Source organism: Zootoca vivipara, chromosome 11, assembly GCF_963506605.1.
Source record: "Zootoca vivipara chromosome 11, rZooViv1.1, whole genome shotgun sequence".
Taxonomy (NCBI): domain Eukaryota; kingdom Metazoa; phylum Chordata; class Lepidosauria; order Squamata; family Lacertidae; genus Zootoca; species Zootoca vivipara.
In genome coordinates, this window is record NC_083286.1 from 27,788,451 (window position 1) to 27,810,024 (window position 21,574).

Sequence of the window (21,574 nt, forward strand, 5' to 3'; positions counted from 1 at the left end):
TTTAGATGTTACCATTAGTGTCCAATGATAAACCTACGGTACTTCAATTTTGTGGGATCAGTTTTAGTTTACGCGACCTGAAGACATGGACGGGATGCTTGCAGGGATGCACCCAATCACTTGCCCTCTGGATACATGCCCCATCATAACTGGTACAATCAATGGGTTGACCAGGTGTGTCTAGGGTTGGTGAACTCTTCTTTGCATGATGAGACAGTGCCTGCTGTCTTAAAGGAGATGGGTTGTGTGGCTGCTACTGCAGCCTGTGGATACTCCTTGATCCACCTTTGTCACTAGAGGCCCGAGTATGTTCTGTGGCCTGGAATGCTTTTACCAGCTTCAGCTGGTACACCAGCTGTGACTATTGCTGGAACCAGGATAGCCTGACCATAGTGATCCATACATTGGTAACCCTAAGATTTGATTACTGTAACAAGCTTTATGCTGGGCTGCTGATGCATCTGGTCCAGAAGCTGCAGCTGGTGCAGAATGCAGCTGCCAGACTGCTCATAGCAGCTGGCTACTGGCAACATGCTACTCCTATCCAGAGAGGACTGCACTGGTTGCAAATTTGCTACCAAGCCAAGTTCAAGATTTTTATGTAAATTCACAAAGCACTATTCAGCTTATCTTACAGTAGTTTGGTTGTCCTTTACTAGGGACTTAAACTTTAGTGTGGTAGAACCTGGCCTGTGGAACTCACTGCTAGTGGATGATCAGCAGGAATCATGCATTCTATTATTAATTAATTAATTAATTAAATTTGTATGCCACCCTTCAGCTGAAGATTACAACATAAAAATACAAAATGAGACCACAAAATACATAGTAAAACAAAAGCAAACCACAAACATGCTTAAAAGGCCTTAGAATGTTAATATTTTAGTAATAATTTGGACATCTCCTGAAAACTCTGTTATTCCAACAATGTGTCATGCTTTTAAAACATATTATTGCTGTTGCTTTGAAATTGGTGAGGTTGATGGAGTGTTTCATATTATGATGTATTTTATTTCTGTAAACTGCCATGTTCAGCCTGTATGCCCTGAATGCAGGAAGCTTTTAAATAAGAAGTAAATAATCCAGAGAATGCAATACACGCACAGATAAAAGTTTAATGCATAGACTCCAAAGCACTGAACGGCCCATGACCTAGAAATACCATAATAATAAATCATTTCTACTGAGTGTGCAGAAATGTGTGTGGGGAAATTATATATCTTATGCAGTTAAGAATAATAAATTGGGTCTACTAAATACATGAAAGTCAGTTAAATAATTTTCACCAGTATTAAGCAAATATGTGTGGTATCAGCTTAATGAATTTGAAGAAATTCAATAGTTTTGTGTGTGTGTGTATTTTAATTTCAGATGGGAGATGAAGGAGGAAGAAACTCTAGAAGAGGAGGAAAAAGTGATGCTAGAGCACTTAAAAAACCTTTATCTCACACCAACCTCTCTTGCCTCTGAAGATAAAGCAGAAGAGAGATCTTGACTTGAGTACTACATTCATAAAGAACTGAGAATTGATGCTATTCCAAAGAAGTTCTGGGTGACATTTGTGGTGCCCCAAGTTGTGCAATCAAAACTTTCCCTTCTTTCCCTCTCCCATGCAGGTGGGGAGGTCCCCCTCTGGAGTAGACAGGAAGATGGAAGAGTAGGGAAGGGAATTCCCACACATTCAATGGCACAACATTGGATCTTGCCCTCTGCATAATTTGTACAAAATTTGATTTGTATGTTTGTATTTTCTAGGGAACATTTAAGTGCTATGTTTTGTTACCTTTTCTGTTGTTTGTTGGTGTACAGATATACCTTTGTAAGGAATATAAGAAAGATATTAACAATTTTCAAATGTTTAAAATAACTGTCAACTTAAAAAATCAAACTGATAGATTACTAGCAAATGAATGGTAACCTGAAACAACCCAAAGTACTGGAGGCTTGAGCCAACAGATAGTTAGCATTTTGATATCAATGGACAGCTTAAATAAAAATTCAAGACCAGACTGTCCACATGACATAACACAATACATAGAAGTCTTGTTTCATAATTTAGTATAATGAGTGCAAAGTTATTAGAAGCCATATTAAGAATAGTTGCAATATGTAAAACATATTTTGATATCAAACACAATTTGGCAGTTTTAGGAGCTGACCACTCTATTGAGTTGCTGCATTAAATTTGCAATCCTATGCATACATGCCTAGGAGTAAGCCTCATTTAATATACTGGGATTTACCGGTACTTCCTTTTTTAAAAAATAATATTTATTAAATTTTCCATTTTAACATTCCAATCAAATCACATCATATATTCCAAATTATACAAATTATTCAATAATTAAACAATCCAAATATTATGCCAAATTATAATTTTTTGGGGAAGACTTCACCATGCTCTGAGTTTGGAGGGAATCTGATCATCTCATACTTCTACTGCTTCTCGTATTCATTTCCGATGGTTCCCATAAGTCATTCTGATGTTAATCCTCATTATTTTCCACAGTCTCTGCGTTCTTCCAACAAGCGAGATAAATAAAACAATATATTTCTGTGTGTGGTTTTATGTCTAGGAATCCCCTGTATAAGTTCGCAGTCTCTCTTCACAAGCTGGTATTTCTGCCAAATCATTCCAAGAATCCTCCCATTACATGCAGATACAGATGTCCTTTCCATTCTGTCCAGATAAATCCAATCAAGGCATCTGCCCCATACTTTTCCCAAACCAGTTGTCATTCAAACATTAGCCTTTGCAGGGAAGGGTTTTAGTTAAAAATACAAACATATAATATTGAAGACTCACCTCCCCCTATGACTATACACTTTGACAACAAACTGCTCTGCACTTTTGTCCATAATGGTGGCCACTTAAAACTGCATCATAAATCCCAAGCAGTCACCCAGAGTTCTTTGCCGTCTCTCCAACTGTTAATGAGATGTTGCTTCTATGCCAATATTGTAAATCAAACCAGGAAATCTTCTTCCAACAAGCCTAAAGTCAAAATCCTTAATTTTCTGTTTAAAATAATTGTTGTCTCCACACAGTTGATGCTTATTAGACCCGTATTATATCAATAAATACCAAACTTTTTCAGTCTCACTTGCTTCATAGTTAATCAAGTAGCCAAACCTTCTAGAGGGGTTTTGCTAAGTAGCATAGCAAAACAAAGTATAATGAAAACAATAAGGCCCACCACCCGCTTTCCGTTCCAGCATACCTCCACGCAGATAATAATCCTTCTTCCAATCAAATCCTTTTTTAGCACCTCAGTGGCTGATAATTAGCAGAGTATTTTCTCCCTCCTTGCTCAGAGCATGCCCATAACTTAAATCCAATTTTTCCTCTTAAGAAATGGAAGTTTGTCACTCACAAAGACAGCTTTGGAGAGTTGCCAAGAAACGCCCTGTGCTATGCATCCAGCGCCCCCTGGCCCTTCATTCCTTCCGAATTTGGGGCTAGGTGTTGGGCGAACTGCAGATGAGACAGCCCCCTCAAACCTGGGGGTGGGGTGGGAGGCTGATTACTCCCATCTCAGCCTCTAATTACCAGTGCGAATGGCTGTGGTGGAATTTCAGCCATCTTTGTGGCACCAAGCTGGAAGTCTGCCCATACTGGGATTTACTTCTGAGTAAACATGCACAGTATTGCACATTTAGTATGCCTACTGCTTGAGAATCTAGAAATCAAAGATTAATGATAAAAACTTTTCCTTTGTCTCTTGTCCCAAGGAAATGGGAACTGGCTCCCAAAATAGTTGGGAGTTGCAGGAACCTTTCTTTGTACATAGTTGAGTGTTAGCAGAATGCAATTATTCTAGACTCTTCTCTCAAAATCTTGACAGTCTGATCTGATGCTCTTGTGTATGTAGCAGCAGTAGATGACAGATGAGTAGCTCTGGCTGACTTACTTAGCATAGGGTTCTGCTTTAGCACCTGCAACTTAAGCAGCAAAAATAGAATTGACCTGTATATCTCTTCCCTTATATTTACATTCAGATACAGTAGATATAAGGGTAAGTACCCAAGGATTATTAGAAGTATCTAATATCACAATTCACTTTTTGTTTATACTTAATACTTCGGTATCTTTACATCTTATTATTGTAGAAAAGTCCTGTTTCTGTACAAATCTCTTATTTGTAGAAACACTAGCAGAGTATTGGGAAGAATATCATTTCCTCCTCTGCACTTCCCTCTCTTCTGCCTCATCAGCATGAGTGCAAATATTTACAATAGTATAAGAGGTAGAACTTTTGCTGTATTCAATCCCAGGGTCTGTGAGTTCCAGGGCGGCTTGCCTATCATACGGGAGCAACTGCATCTTGTTTAAGTAAAGAAGTACAACGTTCAGGGCACTTCTTGGTGAAGAAGCACCTGCAAAATAAAATAAGAATCTTGGTAAGTGAGCATGATGAATAAATGTAGGCTTGGCTGTTTTTGGGAGATGATGTTGTTTGCCTTCAAGTTTTTTTTTAATCCTCCAGTTCTATATTCAGGGAAATTCATTTAGGTTTGTCTTCAGGAAGGTTTTTAGGGCCATGTTTAGGCTCCATTATTTAAATGACTACCCATAATAATAGGGTATAGTGATGCCATTTTCATTTTGTTCCTAACAACATTATTGTGTAAACTAGAGCAATATAATCTCTTTTTATATCCCTATTATTTTATTTTATTTGTCACATTTCTCATGAAACTAGAGTATCTTTTATTCTGAAACATGCTTGTGCTTAGTTTGTTTCAGTGCTTGGTGGTTCTGCTGGAAGTGATTGTAACTTGAATAAGAACTGCAGTTATGTGATAACTTTTCTAATATAGCTCAAAGATTGAACAGGGGGTGTCAAAGGTGATGTACAAAATACATGTACTTTTCTTTAATAGCTACTGCTCCTATAAACCCTATATGATCTCACATTCCTTCCAAGGGCATTTTGTAGGCTCTATGGGCAATAAAACTATTGATTCTAGAACTACTCTAGATTGTGAGTGAATGTTCTTTAATACATTGCTCCACCCTCTCAGCAGTCGGAGGCCAAACATGGGCCCTGTTCCTTTCAATTAGTTTCCCTCTGGCAGAAACATTCGATTTTCTTCTCAGCTGGCAGACTCTGTACCAACATCCTTGATATTTAGCACTTGTAAGTCCTACCAATGACAAAACTATGCTAAAAATTCATTTTATGGAAGTTCTGAAAATATTACTTGATAGATGAAAACTGCCATTCCTATCCTAAACACAGGTAGAATAAATTTTAGGGGGAAAGGCAACTTCCACCTGAGAGGAAGGCAGGGGGGAAACCAGTTTCTGAAGCATGTAACTTTTAAGAAAACAAAATGGAGCATGAACAGGACAGATGTAAAGTGTCTTCTGCCACATCTTGTGCTATGATGTGGCAGATTTTAGCAACATGGTTGCAGTATACCAACTACCAGGTATTTTAAGACAGGTTGTATACTGCTTGCACAGTTAGGTACTTCAATGCATGTAATCATGCTTCATCCAACGTGGAGCCCGCTTATTGCTTTTTCTCCATTTGTCGTATTCAGAGCCTGTGCACTGGCTTATACAAATGGCCCCTTAACATACCATGGGTGTCAGGGGGACTCCCTACAGGGAGCCTTCCCCCCCCCATCATCCTGACCAGCACTTCGCCCAGCGGCAGCGCTAGCAGTGGGTCAGGGGGGAGCGGAATGGAGGAGGGAAGGCTTAGCGAGGCATCAGAGCCCTGGCAATGCTCTGGGGAATAGACGGTGAAGGAAGGGCTCAGTGAGGCATCAGATCCCCTGCACCACTCTGACCAACAAGTGGAGGAGGGACGGCTCAGGGAGACGTCGGAACCCAGGCACTGCCCCAGCCGGCCAGGGGCAGAAGGGGCACCGCTCCTTCCGGCACCCAAATTGAGGCGCGTGCCCAAACGTAGGGCGAAGGGGCGGCGTTTCGGGGTGCCCAGGTTATTATGCTGGCCCCGAAGCCGACGGACGCCATTGCCGGGTTCTGAGGGTGACTAGGAGGTCATGTTTTCTGCTATTTCTGAACTGTAAATAGTATGCACAATAAAACCTTTAAAGACACAACGGACTGGAGCGTCTTTACTCGGAAGTAGCCACAACAACTCCCTGACAATGGGCAACTAAAATTCCTTGGAAACTGAGATCTCGCCATAAAAATATTTCCAAAATTTGGGAAATTACAGTCATGCAAAAAACAATTATTAGTTCCAAGAGCAATCAATACACATCTTTGATTGCTTTCCATGTCCGTCACCCAATTGATCTAGAATTCATTAATATCCACATAAATTTGTTTTAAAATTACCCTGTGCGTCCAGCAGCAGCTGCAGCTTTTATTGAGTGAATGTAGGGAAAGTGTCAAAATTGGTAATGTGGGAAGCAACCCTTTAATATATTTTTTTAGTAAACACAAAATTAATGTGGGTATTTATTTCCCTTTTATTCTTGGCAGAATAATATTAAAACAGGATCAGGTACAACACATATTTCCATCCTCTATTACTTCTTCCAATTTCCCAGTTCAAAAAAATAAACACAAAATGATTAAGTAAAGAATAACTATTAATTAGACTTAGACTTGCTGTTGCTTCCTTGGTCACTCACTCCCACTCTCTAGCAAAGTCACAAAATGAATATTAAACAAACAAAAGTTCCTCCAATTAGTAAACACTCCTTATTGCTTCTGTAGCCTTCAAGGAAACAGCTCTGAGCATGCTCAGAACTAACATATGGTTCTTATAGCATTAGCCTATCACATAGGACTGTTTTGAAGCTGCCCTAAATCCTCATATAACTGCTAATGGCTGTACTGAACAGGCCTCAGAACAACAGATGGAGTAAGAGATTTCCTACCAGGGCTGACCACATGATTTTTCTGTTTAGAGACAGATGGGAGAGATCTCATTGCCATAGCTATACTTTTACAACTGGCTGAGTGGCTCGGAAAGCTGATTGGCCAGAGAGATCAGGAGATTAACAGAAATGCCCCTTAAATTCAAGGAAATATAAAATGTGTGTGGGACAGGAAAGTGTGGCTTTGAAAATTTGAGGAGGATTTTTTTTTTAATTGCTTGACATTTTCAGTAGGAAGGTTGGGTCCCAATAAACACAGCAGACCAGCCTCCACTGGGATTGATTAGATACACACATATACCTAGAACAGAACAATGTTTTGGTTCCATAGAAAATCTGGAATTGAATTTGCATATGGAATTTGCATGTAGAATTTGGTGAATTTCCTTTTTACAAAAGAAGAAAAAGCTCAGCAACCTCAGGCTAAACTAAACTAAAAAAAAAAAGCTCAACAACTTTTGTGTCCAGATATGGCAACCCTACATCATCAGTATTCAAAAGGCTGAGCTAGATAGAAAAACCACAGAGCTATGGAAAATAGATGAGTACAAAAGAAGGAAGAGTTTGATCAACCTTTGACATATAGTTGTGCTGTTTCCTCTGAGGATTAAAATGCACAAGACAAAATATACTGTTTGTAATTCCTAAGATGCCATTTCCTGAAAATCTTACATAGAAAAGCTGGGTTACTTCTCATTAGTTTTGAGAACTGTATTGTTCATGTTGAGTTGGTTCCAGAACTTGCAGTACTAATCTTCCTGAAATCCAGCTACCGTATGTGTAGTCAACTCTATCACATTACTTTTTAAAGGCATAATAGTAGCAGTCATAACAACAGAAGCGCATAGTGTTTATATACCACAATTTAATACTTCAAAGTGATTCAGATACATTATCTCAAAATGACTTGTGGGGAGCCCCCTAGTGTCAAAATTTGTAATGTGGAAAACAACCCTTTAATATTTTTTATAGCAAATGCAAAATTAATGTGGATATTTATTTCCCTTTTATTCTTGACATAATAATATTGAAACCAAAATAAATGAGCTGTTCCTGAATTCGAAAAGATTATTTTATGTTCTCTTAGCAGTCTGCACTTCAATGTGAACAAAGAAATAGCCCTTTTGGGCACAGATCAAGTACTGAGTGCAAATGAAAATCCATCCCATACAAACATTATCATGACACTTGGAGGCTGAGAACCTAATTCTGGGAAATGTGATTGCTGCCTGCAAAGTGCTAGTTGCAACCAAGTGCATAACTGAAAGCTGAGGGCATTCTTTGTCTTGCATGATCAGACTTCAAGAACACAGGTGCAATTACGCATGCACTCCTAAGGCAATGGGAATATTACAGCCTTAACCGAACCTACTGATGATTTAACTACTGCTTGCAAGACCTGCCTTGTTTGATTTTAATAGTCATCTAGCACCCACATGCAATCCCACTTTAGAGGATCACCCAGCAGCTGCTTTTTCTTACTGACAAAAAGAATATATGGAAAGCCACACAGGTGCAGGGTTAATATCTTAATAATATCAAGCATAAAAAACTGAACAAATAAGGAAAGAAGTGTGATAATTCCAACATGTTTTGAACAATACCCTTTGGGAGATCAGCTACAACTCTTCCCATTAAAATTCAAAAGGCAGGAAGTAACCTTTCCCTACAAAGACTTCCAGGAAATTGGCATTGGTTGAGGAAGGTAAGTGGTACTCAGATTGCCCTGGGACGATCACATGTCATTTCCTGTCATTCAGATAGATTATGCTTGATATTATTAAAATATCAGTGCCCTTCATTTTTTTCATGATTGGTGGTACAACCCTTGTTCTTCATGCTCTTTGTATTTTATTCTTTTAAAAAATCTATTATCTTTGAAGATAACAAAAAGAACTTTTTAAAAGGCATGCAATTCAGAAGAGCAAAGATATAATATTTTTAGATGGTTTGGAATCATCCAGAAGAAGAGGACAGATTGAGATACAGTATGCCCTTAGCTACTTGGTCACTATGAATTCAGCCATGTCTTCATCCAGATAAGTTGTAAAATAAAATAAAAAACCCATGCAAAGCAAATACTCTACTGCTGAGCTGCAACACTTCCCCATAAAGGGGAACTGGAGAACTGGAGGAGTATGGGAGTGTCACCTAGGCAACTAACCACACATACAACTACAGACAAAACATTAAACATTCCAAACATTGTATCAAGGGGGAAATGAACAATGAGTCCTTGTTACACACTTTGGAAAGAATATATCAATAAATGCCAAGCATAAAGGATTGATTACATCAACAGACTTGCAGAGTTAACAACAGCTTCTTTAAACCTTGTAGGGAGTCAATGACATGATATATAAAGAAAGAGCTCTGAAATATCAAGATAAGGTTCAGGATAACAAAAAGTGAACAAAAGTTGGTCTAGGTTCTGGTGAGGAATTAATGAAAGAAATGGAGACTGTTGATCATAAAATTTATCTCCAGTAATGCTGCCTCTGTACCATCTTGTGTACTGTACCATCTTGTGCTAGTTCGTCTACAAGTGTAACCTTCTAAACCCTATTGTTCCAGTTTTCCAAAGTTAGCAAATGATCCCTTCTCCATAAGTAGGCAATCTCCATCCAGGTGCTACCAGTAAATAGATTATTAATGCCTTAAATTTCTTTCTTTGCTCCTTGAAATAAGGCCAAACCTGTAATATTCAGAATTTTAGAAATCATGTGGAACACACTGTCCCTAAACCAAATGGATTATTATGTTAAAGTGACTTGCTTTAGGGCAATGTAGTTTTCATCAACTCCCCCCCCCCAAAGGTATGTCATTGAAATTAAATAAGGTATTCCTTTGAATAAACTTCAGAAACTCCCACGACATCAGTTCTACATGTTCTATTACCTGCTTACAAGTATCAGGGGGAGCACCAGATTTCTAAGTCTACAAAATGTCACTTAACGCAAAGCACGCATCAAATACAAGTTGCACTGAACTTATTTTGAGTCCACAGAACAGCAATGTACAAGGAGAATAAAGAAAAATCCATAGGGTATGCATAGCAAAAGGTAGATGATTTATCTACTTAGGGAGCTGGGTATCTTGCTTAGGGTATCTTGCTTTATCTTGCTTAGGGAGCTGGGTATGTTTAGCCTGGAGAAGAGAAGGTTAAGGGGTGATATGATAGCCATGTTCAAATATATGAAAGGATGTCATATAGAGGAGGGAGAAAGGTTGTTTTCTGCTGCTCCAGAGAAGCGGACACGGAGCAATGGATTAAAACTTCAAGAAAGAAGATTCCACCTAAACATTAGGAAGAACTTCCTGACAGTAAGAGCTGTTCGGCAGTGGAATTTGCTACCAAGGAGTGTGGTGGAGTCTCCTTCTTTGGAGGTCTTTAAGCAGAGGCTTGACGGCCATATGTCAAGAATGCTTTGATGGTGTTTCCTGCTTGGCAGGGGGTTGGACTGGATGGCCTTCGTGGTCTCTTCCAACTCTATGATTCTATCTTGGCATCTTCTCTAAAGCCGTATTACCTTACAGTGTGAATATATGTGTTAATTACTCTCCAGCTTTCCACATCTTTAACTAATAAAGTTATTAGTATAATTTAGTCTAGCCAATTGGGAAGAATTCACAGTGACATCTTTTGCTGCACCCTCCTTACTCACCATTTTTCTAAACCAAAGAGCCTGAAATGTAGTTGCTTCAAACCCTTGATAGTTTTGGTTGCCCTTTTCTGAAACTTTTCCAGCTCTACAACATCCTTTTTGCAGTGAGAACTGTACACAATATTCTATTTGTGGTTTCACTATAGATGACATGATGTTGGCAGATTTATTTTAAATCCCTTTCCTAATGATCCCTAACATGGAAATTACTACTTTTCCACAGTAGTTCCTAGGACTGGGGAATGTATCAGTTTGAAGTTTGCATCGTGATAACTGTTTCACAATATTTGACCTGGCAATATATCACTAATTATGACATGTGTGAGGGCTGGCGATATCTGGTTTTTAACATCACGATACATCAACCAGCGAAACATTGCAATCTACTACAATGTCCAAAATAAGGATGAAACTATGCAGATGCAAACAGGACAATGTGCTGGCAACTGCTACTACTTAGGGATGACGATATTATCAATCACCACATGGTCGCTTTCACCAGCAAGCAAGCCAAAATGCATCCAGGTAGGTTTGGGGCTGCAAGCAACGGATCTGATAGCTTGGGCTAATCGTACTGAAGTGGAAGTTCCTTCACCATCTGAGGGCAAAAGAGAAGCAACCGGCGGCTTCGTCGGCTCTTACTGAGCAGACTCCAAGGGGACCTGCGCATGCTCACTGTTGACGACCCAGCGCATTATCTCGCTGACGCCTAGGCTCGCTCTCTCTCGATCCGGACTTGACAGCGACTTCTCTGAGCGCAGGAAGCGGGCGGGCGGGCAGGAAGGAAGCCCCTCCCCCGCCTTCCTTTTGTCCCTTAGATTGCGCGCGGGTTGTGTGTGACGTCATCCCGGGCCCGGAAGTGGAACTCTCGAAATTCGCATCTCCTCTGTGAGCTGAGGGGAAAGGAAAGGGCGGGAAAAAGGGGGAAGGCAAAGCAAGCGAGGGCGGGACAACACACCCTCTCCCCCCATAACAAAACAGTGAGGCGAGAAGCGGCGGCGCGTCTCCCGGTAACAAGTCTTGGCCACGCCCCCTACCCTCCCCTTCACCGGGAAGGGCTGCAGCAGGTACGTTGCAGCCGTTGCGCCGAGGTTTGCGCGCGCCAACGGCCGCCCCCTTCCCTCGCTCCCTCCCCCCCCCACCCCGCTGAGGAGAATGTCTCACCTCACCCCCCCTCCCTCAGGTGTTGTACGTGTGTCCGTGTGTGAAAGAGAGAGGACTGACGGGTGGAGGCGGCGGAGGGGAAGCCGCCTTCTTCCCGCTCCTGGCCGCCTCCCTTCCGCCGCGGGCTGCGTGGCCTTCAGCCGAGGGAGCGGGCTGCGACTGACGTATCCTCAGGCGGCGGGGGCAGCGTCGTCCTCCCTTCCCTGCCCGCCTCTGAGGTGGCGGCGACTCGCGTGTCCACCTCGGGCGGAGCGCCGCTGCCTTTGAGAGGTAGCTGCCCTCGCTCTTGTTCTTCATCCTGGTTGGCTGGTGCGACCAGGAAGTACAAGGTGGCCGCCGCGTCAGAAATCACAGGAGTCCCTTTTCCTTTCAAGCCCACGTTGTTTCCTGGCTCTGGCGCTCTGCTCTAGGGGCGGGGAGAATTGGGCTTGTCGCTCAGAAAAAAAAAGATCGCCAGGACCTTGGCCCCCGGAAGAGGGAGGGGGAGGGGTGGCAGGAGCCTGTCACTGGCCTCTTTTTATAATAGGTGTTCCTCTTCACATTTGGCATATAGTCCGTGTTTGCTGCTCAGCCCAGTGCCTTAAATGTATGCATAACAATCAGGATCTCGCTGCGCTGTGATGTTTTGCTGTTGTCACTTTTACCAGGCAGCAGCTGGATTCCCCACACTATATCCCTCCCCCATGGGAATTCCTTTTTTTTCACCTGACAGTATGTAAATGCTGAGTCATCTTTTACTTCTTTTCCCAAACTTGGCCTGCATGTAAAAACAGATAATTGTAGTATAAATAAAATTAAAATGTTCACCTGGTACGGTTCTGATTGCTAGATTAGTCGTTTGAGCTCCGTCCAAAATTTTCTAGCTGGTTCGGGTAGGTTATGTAGTATTGCTTAGCAACATGTGAGTTGCAGGTCTTTTGTGTTTCCCACAGTCTTGACTTTTGGGGGGGGGGCAAAGAGTGCTAGCTTTTGGAAAGGTTGTGGCCAGAAATGTAGAGACATTTCAAAGCTGACTTAGAAGGTTAGAGACTTGAAACAGGAGTCTGAGCAACAAGTAACAGTCCTGTAGAACATAAGGGTGGGGGTAGGGGGGGTTGTATGCCAGGGCTATGAGGGTATATTTCACAGATGTCTCGACTTGCCACAGAAAATTGAGGTTGAGATATTTACTCAGGCAAACATGCGCTTGCATAAAATAAATGCTGCACTTGGTCATTGTTATTTTTGGTTATACACACACACACTTTATTATATCAGATTTCAAACTGGCGTGCAGCATAAACACAAAACTCACAAGAAAAGAGATCAACATTTAAAATAGTCTGGGCCATTCTACATTAAATCAGTAAAATTAATTAAATGATTTGCAAGGTTGAGGTATTAATATCAGTATTTACTAGCAGCTGTTACCTTTTAATATATTGCTGCCTACTGTTTGTAAGCTCCCTCATTCAAGTTCATTGCATTTACATTGTTTGATATCAGAGTTTGTACACATGCTTAACTGCTGTCTGTTGAGAGGGAATGTCAAGATATTAACTAAAATAGTGCAGATACTTGAAAGCAAGTCAGGTATTTATAATGGTCAACTGACTAATAAGATAAAATTAAAAGTATAAAATATAAAATCACAGTTGCAATAAAAGCAAGCTAATATTAACTGTTCTGTGGTGTATTTTTCTGACCCCATTAAGAAACCTGCAAGAAAACCGCCCTGGGTTAGAGGAATAAGGTTTCTTCTAATCTACTGGCACACAAACACATTTTGTTAACCTTTCTCTGACCTATGACAAAACAATTGGGTGTTTTACTACCCCAATCTGCTAACATTGACTGGTGTAGTAAACACACACCCCAAGGACAAAATTCATTTTATGCTACAAATGGTTTTTTGTTTCCAGAAGGAAAATGGTATGTGGTTAGTGGCTGAAATTTAGGGACCTAAAGGTGAGATAGAAGAAATATCCTGTAGGTCTACTTAATGTATGAATTACACAATGAAAAGTGTGCTGTGGGAGGCCCACAAATTGGATGAATGAGAAAGAATTTAAAGGTTGGAAAAGAAGCTGATATAGTTGGGGCAAAAATGTGGAAGGCCAGGGTGCAAATTCTGACGCTATTATCATGATCCTGCTCTGCTATAGGATCTCAAGCTTTAGCTAACCAAGTGTTGAGGCCTAGCACAGTCAACTGTGACCAGAATGGGAGATCACTACAGTTTTGTGTCACGGATATTGTGGAACTGGAGATGGACAGAGTCAAGGAAGAGTGGGAGTGGGTAAAAGATTGAAAAATAAGGTTAGAAGAAAGTGGCTGTGAATGGAAATTCTTATTGGATATTTCCAGTCTTAACAGAAGAAGCTGGCAAAAAGCCGCGGTATATATGCATGGCATCACACTCATTCCTACTCTGAATGCTTGGGGTTAAGACATTGCTCTTAGAGCACAGGCACATTCTGTTCCAATGGAAGGTGCAATCCAGCTCAGCTTGCAGATAATATTGTATCTTTTTCTCAATTAAAAAAAAGTATTTTAGCTTTTATGGAGCGGCTCCAAGAGCTTCTGGATAAAACAGATTATCTAGATTGCTTCCAGTCTGGCTTGTGACTTGGGTTTGGCATGGAAACTTTCTTGATCACCTTTGGTTATGTTCTGTGCCAGGAGATGGATAAGGGAAATGTGACCCTATTCTCTTGAATCTTCAACTGACTCCAGTATCCTTCTGGACCATCTTGAAGGGAAGGGAATTGGGGTACAGTGTTGATGTGTATCTGCTCATTCCTGCAGATAGGACTCAGAAGGTGGCTGCTGGGGAACAGCTGCTGTTCCCCTTGGTTTATGGGGTTTGGCAAGGTCAAGTTTAAATTTTGTGCCCATGCTACAAGAAAAGGTCTAGACATTTGAATACAATCTCATCATGATGCTTATGACACCCAGCTCTCTCTCTAATTTTCACTTGATTCTAAAGAGGCAGTTGGTAGATGTAAAAGCCTGGAAAAGGTGGCGTAAGCTGCATCTTAATCCAGACAAAACAGAAGTACTGCTGGTGGTGAGACTATCTGATTTCAGTTTGGATTTACAGACTATCTTGGAAATTGCAATTTGTACAAAATGCTACATCTATGTTAACTGATGGTTGCTAGGTGCTTTAATTGCCATATAGTGGATTTCTTATGACTTATATTAGCTGGTAGTTTGTTTCGGGGTTCAATTCAAGGTGCTGGTATTAAAATTTAAAGCCAAACATCTTGGGACTTGGACATCTTTTCCCTTATGTTACTTTCAGCATGTTTTGATCATCATCTGAGGCCTTTCTTCAGATCTCTCTCTTAAAAGGTACAGATAATGACAACCACAGCTTGGTTATTCTAACCCTGTGGAATGCCTTGCCAAACAATGTGCGCCAAGTACTGTCACTCTTATGTTTTCAAGCTGCTGGTAAAGGCCTGGCTGTTGAAAATGGCCTTTGGCTGATCATTTTCCTGTTTGTGCTTTGCTGTGTTGGAATTATTACTGTGTTTTTTGTTGCAATGGTTTCTGTAATTGGTTTTAACTTGGGGATTGTTTCATATCAGAAATATTGTTATGTTGTTTTTTGTTTTGGCTATCTTAGAGACTGCAAGGTAGAGTACCTTAGGTGAGATACAATAAATTAAATGAAATACAGTTTAACACTGCTGATCATTTTCAGGACACATTCTGAAGTGGAACCAAACTGACTGCAAATTCTGAACTTTATTTTTCAGCTCATCCTCCCAAGATTGATGCATGTTCCCTCCATTATTTTAATCTGGCTGAGAATTTGGATAAGCATGGCACAACTTCAACAGGGAGGTCCTGATGAAAAAGAGAAGACTACAGCATTAAAGGGTACAAATTAATTTGGAACTTCTCCTCCATAGGCACTCCGTAGACTTTGTTCTGATGAACTATAATTTTGTGGTTAGTGAAACAGGTGAGCAAGTGCAAATGAGTGCAACCCACATTCTCAGCTGTTATACATTTCTTACCACTGCCTGTCTAGGTTTCTTTTTTCTTTCTCTGGAAAAGGAAGCCAATACACACAGTGGGAATGCTATTGCCTGTATACAGAGGTGTGAACAACGTGCCCCCTAATCTTTCCTGCCAAATCCGGAAATGGAAAAACTGGAAAATCTGGGGAAACTAAAATACAATGTTGTGTACAATATTCTATTTTCCAAATGATGAGTAAAATATTTCTTTAAAACAGTGAAGAAGAAGTGTGCATGCACACGAAAGCTCATACCAAAATAAAAACTTAGTTGGTCTTTAAGGTGCTACTGAAGGAATTTTTTTATTGTTACACCCAGTTCACATTGCTGCAAAACTCTTAGAGCAGGCATCCCCAAACATCAGCCCTCCAGATGTTTTGGACTACAGTTCCCATCATCCCTGACCACTGGTCCTGTTAGCTAGGGATCATGGGAGTTGTAGGCAAAAACATCTGGAGGGCCGCAGTTTGGGGATGCCTGTCTTAGAGCCTAGATTCAGTGGTGTGCATTGTAGTCAGGCATATCCAGAGGTGAAGTGAGATGGCACAGAGGTATTTGGGGCATATTAGAGGTAAAATGGGATCTCTACAAGGTGCCAGGTTGAAGCAGGGACCCTTGATGCACTTGGTGGCATCTTGTTAATGTGGACATCAGAATAATACTGCAGACCGATGTCTGCTGAAAAAGTAATGAGTGGTATTCAACTAAGTTTTACTCAGAGTAGACCAAATGAAACTAATTGACCATAGTCATGTTTATTAATTCCAGTGGGTCTGTTCTGAGCAAAACGTAGCTGACTGTCTCCCAGAGTCTCTAAGCTTACAATAATGCCATAACAAAACTGGTTTCAGATTATAATAGTGAGCATGGAGAAATGTGAGAAGGGGGGTGGGAATATGTGTCCTCCCTTGCATGAGCAAAGTTCTCTGGATCCAATTTCTTGTACATGAACATCTGGAGTAAATGGATGGACATCCTGATACTGACAATGTATGTGTCATTGTGGATGCATTTTGTCAATGAATCCAAGTCACATTGAACATATTTTACTTTAGTCAGTATGAGACCAATATGGTCCATGTTTCCTGTTACATATGCTATGGAAATGAAAAGTGTGTGGGCCATGCTGGCATGCGATAGTGAAAAGCAAATGCTTTTCTCTCCTTCCCTGCCCCAAATATTTCTTAAGTTACAAATAAGCCACACTTGTGATTGCATAGTGTACAGTATGTGAAATTTTATGCTTCAGCACTGGTGCAAAAAGCAAAGCAAAAGTAACAGAAACAAAACAGTACAGAGTGATTGGCTATTGCTTAAACCTCATCTTTTGCAACTCCACTGTCATCTACCAATCACAATATTGTGACTGGTAATATCTGATAATACAACTATACAGAAGACACCAGGCAAAGTGTGACTGCAGAAATTGCTCTGTGCTTTCCAACAACCTGGTCAAAGCCTTCTCCCCAAGTGAATGCTGAAACACACTCCTAGGAAGAGCTCACTGTGTCCCCACCCACATTAGATGCTTCTATGGCCCACTATTTATAAGAACAGCAAATAATAACTTAGTGTATGGGTTCAGCATGTAGACCTCTGGATTATTCATGTGGACCTGCTACTTACTAAGTGGGCTGGGTATTTTTGCCGTTTTGGTGTGTAGGACTAACACTTGGTTTGATGATCAGATCTGAGCTAAGCCATCACCCACTATCACATTACTAACTTCACATGTTTCTGTTTGCTCTGACAACGTCCTTCCAGATTAGTGGTTATGCCAACAATACTTTCCACTGGCATAAATTCACTATGTTCCATGTGCTTTCCACAGCAAAGCAACATTTTATAGTGATTGATCCTTTTTCTGCCCAGTAAGGATTAGTTTGGGGTAGCATCATTCTGTAAATAGGAGTGAGGAAACCTCTGCTGCTTCCCCCCCAAAATAACAGATTCCTCGGAAAACATTTCTGATGTGTTACCATATGCCCTTTGGCAACGTAGAAGACTGTACTGTCTTGATTTTGAAATTACAAGAATAGTAGAAATGAAAAGTTGGACAGTTTCTAAGTAAGTTTTATTCAAAAGTACTTCATTGTTGTCTCTAATAGCCTTCACATTGCTTCAGTTACTCTTGAATTATCACTCCCTCCAATAGCAAACTTAGTTGGTGAGTGTTGACAGATATGGAGCCAAAATGAGTCAACTGAGAAAGAAGAGGGAGGTAACAACTGATCTTTGAGGAAAACCTGAAGTTGGGCATGATGATACACTGCAACACTTTGCTGCTGGTTCCTCTTGGTATGATCAAATGATCTATGTATGTAGAAGCCTGTTGTTGGGATGGATTAATAATTGTCCAGCTTAATCTAATATTATATGTTATTCAAAGGAGTACTGAACTCCAAATAAAAACTTGTTCAATGTATTCTGGAATACATTTTTTTAAAAAATGACACTTGAAAAAGAAGGGTGAGTAATTAACTGAATTTGCAGTCTACAGAAAGACAAATTTCTTCCCCACCCTTTTTCAGATTTGTTGTCTAGAATAGACTTGGATGAACTAATGAAAAAAGATGAGCCACCTCTTGAGTTTCCTGATACACTTGAAGGATTTGAATATGCTTTTAATGAAAGTAAGTAATGAATGCTGTTAGAACTCATTTAGAAGTGATTGAATATTAATATTTCCCCCCATAACTTTGATTCATAGCTTGCTGTTTGAGTCTGATTTCTTTGTACAACTGTTTTAAACAATGCAACTAAAGTAATAGTCTCACATATTCAAATACATCCTGTTTTCATCTGATCACAAATAACACATTTTATATTGCTGTAATCTTTCCTTGGGCCATTCTAAACATAGGAACACAGTCGCTCAGAATGGTAGTAGTGCCTCATTGAAAATTTTTATTCAATTTTTTCTAATGCAATGGTTCCCAAGCTTTTTCAGGCCACTGCCCTCTTGGTTCTGTAAACTCATCATCAGTGCCCCCTACAAAACACCATCAAAAGCCTTATTCAGAATAGTGGTTTTCACGACCCATTAAGAAAGATAATAGCACAATAAAAGCAGTACTGTACAGTAACAAGTAATTTCACATTTACTCAAAATTCTAATTCAATAAAATTGATTAACTTGATCTAGTGATATCAACTTTCCCAAGTCTGATAGTCATTTGCACACCGAGCACCTCCCTGCCATGCTCTTGCCTACTAGTACCCCGTAAGTAATCTCATTGCCCCCCAGGGGGTGGTACCGCCCACTTTGGGAAACACTTTTCTAACATGTTAGTTTGTAGGTAGCCTGCTTAACTTCAGTGTTTGTTGTTGTTCTTATATATTTATACCCAACATTTTTCCATGACAGGGACTCAAGGAATTATTTTACATTTAAAATAAGAGCAGCTGAAAAGATAGTGGGCGAAATAATAACAAATCCAACACCATCATTCTTATTCTTATTCTTATTTACTATATATTACTATGTAATGGCCTGGGGTGCGGGTGGCGCTGTGGGTTAAACCACAGAGCCTAGGGCTTTCCGATCAGAAGGTTGGCGGTTCGAATCCCTGCGACGGGGTGAGCTCCCATTGCTTGGTCCCCGCTCCTGCCAACCTAGCATTTCGAAAGCATGTCAAATTGCAAGTAGATGAATAGGTACCGCTACAGCGGGAAAGTAAACAGTATTTCCGTGTGCTGCTCTGGTTCGCCAGAAGCGGCTTTGTCATGCTGGCCACATGACTTGGAAGCTGTACACCGGTTCCCTCGGCCAATAACGCGAGATGAGCGCCGCAACCCCAGAGTCTGTCACAACTGCACCTAATGGTCAGGGGTTCCTTTACCTTTACTATGTAATGTATTACTTTGCAATATATTTGGAATCAGGATACTGTGCTGTCATAGCAGCTATGATCTCATACATAGCTCATAGCAATTCTTGCTGATTTTAATGAGAATTGTTTCCAGAGTTGCCATGAACCTGACCTATGTCTAGCTTTGCATGCATGCAATTGCTCACTCTATGGAAATAAATGAAGAAGCTTTTGGAAGTTATTTGTTTGTTTATTTGTTTATTTTATGAAGTTTGTATATAGCCCTTTATCTGTAGATCTCAGGGTGGTCCACAACATAAAAATACAAGATAAAAACACAAATCAATATACCCTACCCCCGCTCACCCTTCCACAAACACATTTAAAAGGGTATAGGATGTTAATCAGTAAAAGGCCTGGTTGAAAAACATTTTTGCTTGGTGTCTAAAGGTGTATAATGAAGGCACCAGCTGAACCTCCCTGGGGAGAGCATTCCACAAGTTAAGAGAGTTTTTTGTTTGCAACAAAATTCCTGTGCTATTAGAAGATGGTTGGAGTAATGGCAATTTATGCTGCTGCTTACTCTTTAAGAATACAAAGCATGCAAGTCTCAGAGTTGCCCCTAGAGGCAAAATCTTAAGTGGTTTTCATCATACTTTGTATTAGATCTCATGTGGAAGCCAGATTTTTGGAACACTGTAAAAGGCAAGATTGTCACCTTAGACTTTACGCATGTAGTCTTGCAAGGGTTCAATTATTTTTCTGCTGCTTAAATTGAGCTGTTGTGTGGTCATGTTCAACAAGTTTATAATTCGTCCATGGTTTAAATTTACATTTAAAAGTACAAAACACACCCAAGAACTGTTTCATGAATTTAAAAAACTTTTTAATTGCTTTTGTTTAGGAAACTGATTAAGGCTTTGATGTTGTCAGCCATAAGTTGCCCAACTTTGAAGTGGAATTGTGCAGTCCATGCTAGCTAGCCCAAGGGCCTGGCTCAGGAAAGTTCCTCAGCCTTAAGCCTGGGAGAATTGTATAGTCACTGAACTAATCCAAAAGACTCTTACCACCCTATAAAAAGAGTCTTCTGCCTTCTGTGTAACTTATCTTAGACTTAATAGGTTGTTAAGCAGATGTCCTAATGGGCTTTTTTGGATTCCTAATGGTCAGTTAATCAGGAGACTAAAGTCTCAGTCAGACAAGCCCTAAAAGGGTAAGCCTGTGAAGCTCTGGCCTTGGCAGAAAAAGCCCCTTCTTCATTTCCTACCATACTAGGAGACACTGCATACTTTCTAAGGCTATGTATACCAAAGAGGCCTGTCTTAAGCCTGTACTGTCCTGTCCTTAAGCTAGTTTAAAAGCACTTCTGTATATATTTATTTTTAATCTCTGGTATTGCATCTGGTCCAGGTCTTGAGATTTGATGCAGTAAGCAAGTTCCAAGAGGAAAGCTGACATGAAGTAGTTCCCATATTCCGAATAAGAAAACAATCCAAAACCTTGAGCTTCTTAATACTGTCTCATACCGTCCAATTTTATGGGGAAAAGCTTTTCTTTAAATGTAGTCATTTATGCAACACTTAGCTTTTTAATACCCTGATGACTTTCATAGGAAGATACTTAGAAACTAAAAGTGTCATGAAAGTGATGCTATTTGAAAGGAGTGGTTCAACTTTTACTTTTCAGCTTCTTATTTTTAGAGCAGTACAATCTCTACTGTTTCCTTTCTAGAGTGCACATTTAATAGTGTAGGTCTGATTGCTAAGATGACTCGAAATCTGAATATGAATGTATGATATAGACTTTGAGTAGAATTGTTAAGGTCACATGAACACATCCCTGTTCCTACTGCCATCAAATTGGCATGTTTGGCTGGATTTTTCATGTGTGCACTAATGCATTTTGACTATTGATTATGTTTCTGTATTTGGAGGAAAGGGGGTGTGTCTTATTCTGATTCGCAAAGCAATAATAAAATTTTAGTAGGTGATGTTTCAATGACACTTAAGAGAACTTGAAAACACACTACAATTCTTACTAGACAATATGCTGT

General features: G+C 40.2%; 2 protein-coding genes and 1 long non-coding RNA gene across 6 annotated transcripts in view; 2 read left to right on the forward strand and 1 right to left on the reverse strand.

The window, feature by feature from the left end:
• KIAA0825 (KIAA0825 ortholog) overlaps window positions 1–15,566 on the forward strand; it is a 191,411-nt gene extending 175,845 nt beyond the window's left edge. Inside the window, exon 20 of one of the 3 annotated variants that reach the window (XM_060280189.1) lies at window positions 15,443–15,566. In XM_060280189.1, the coding sequence (XP_060136172.1) occupies window positions 15,443–15,461 (19 nt within the window). In that variant the 3' untranslated portion in view covers window positions 15,462–15,566. Of the gene's footprint in view, window positions 1–1,371; window positions 5,603–15,442 lie in introns of those variants that run through there. The other 2 variants (XM_060280190.1, XM_060280188.1) reach the window with 2 other exon arrangements.
• LOC132592802 (uncharacterized) lies at window positions 1,102–12,053 on the reverse strand. The gene is made up of 2 exons (XR_009558324.1): window positions 11,697–12,053; window positions 1,102–11,425 (listed from the first exon to the last, which is right to left on the reverse strand). It is a non-coding gene; the product is annotated as an uncharacterized LOC132592802 (long non-coding RNA).
• The window catches only part of ARB2A (ARB2 cotranscriptional regulator A), a 206,293-nt gene continuing 200,167 nt past the window's right edge, over window positions 15,449–21,574 (forward strand). Inside the window, exons 1-2 of one of the 2 annotated variants that reach the window (XM_035099875.2) lie at window positions 15,449–15,566; window positions 18,241–18,342. In XM_035099875.2, coding sequence (XP_034955766.1) covers window positions 15,461–15,566; window positions 18,241–18,342 — 208 coding nt within the window. In that variant the 5' untranslated portion in view covers window positions 15,449–15,460. Of the gene's footprint in view, window positions 15,652–18,240; window positions 18,343–21,574 lie in introns of both variants that reach the window. The other variant, XM_060280200.1, reaches the window with a different exon arrangement.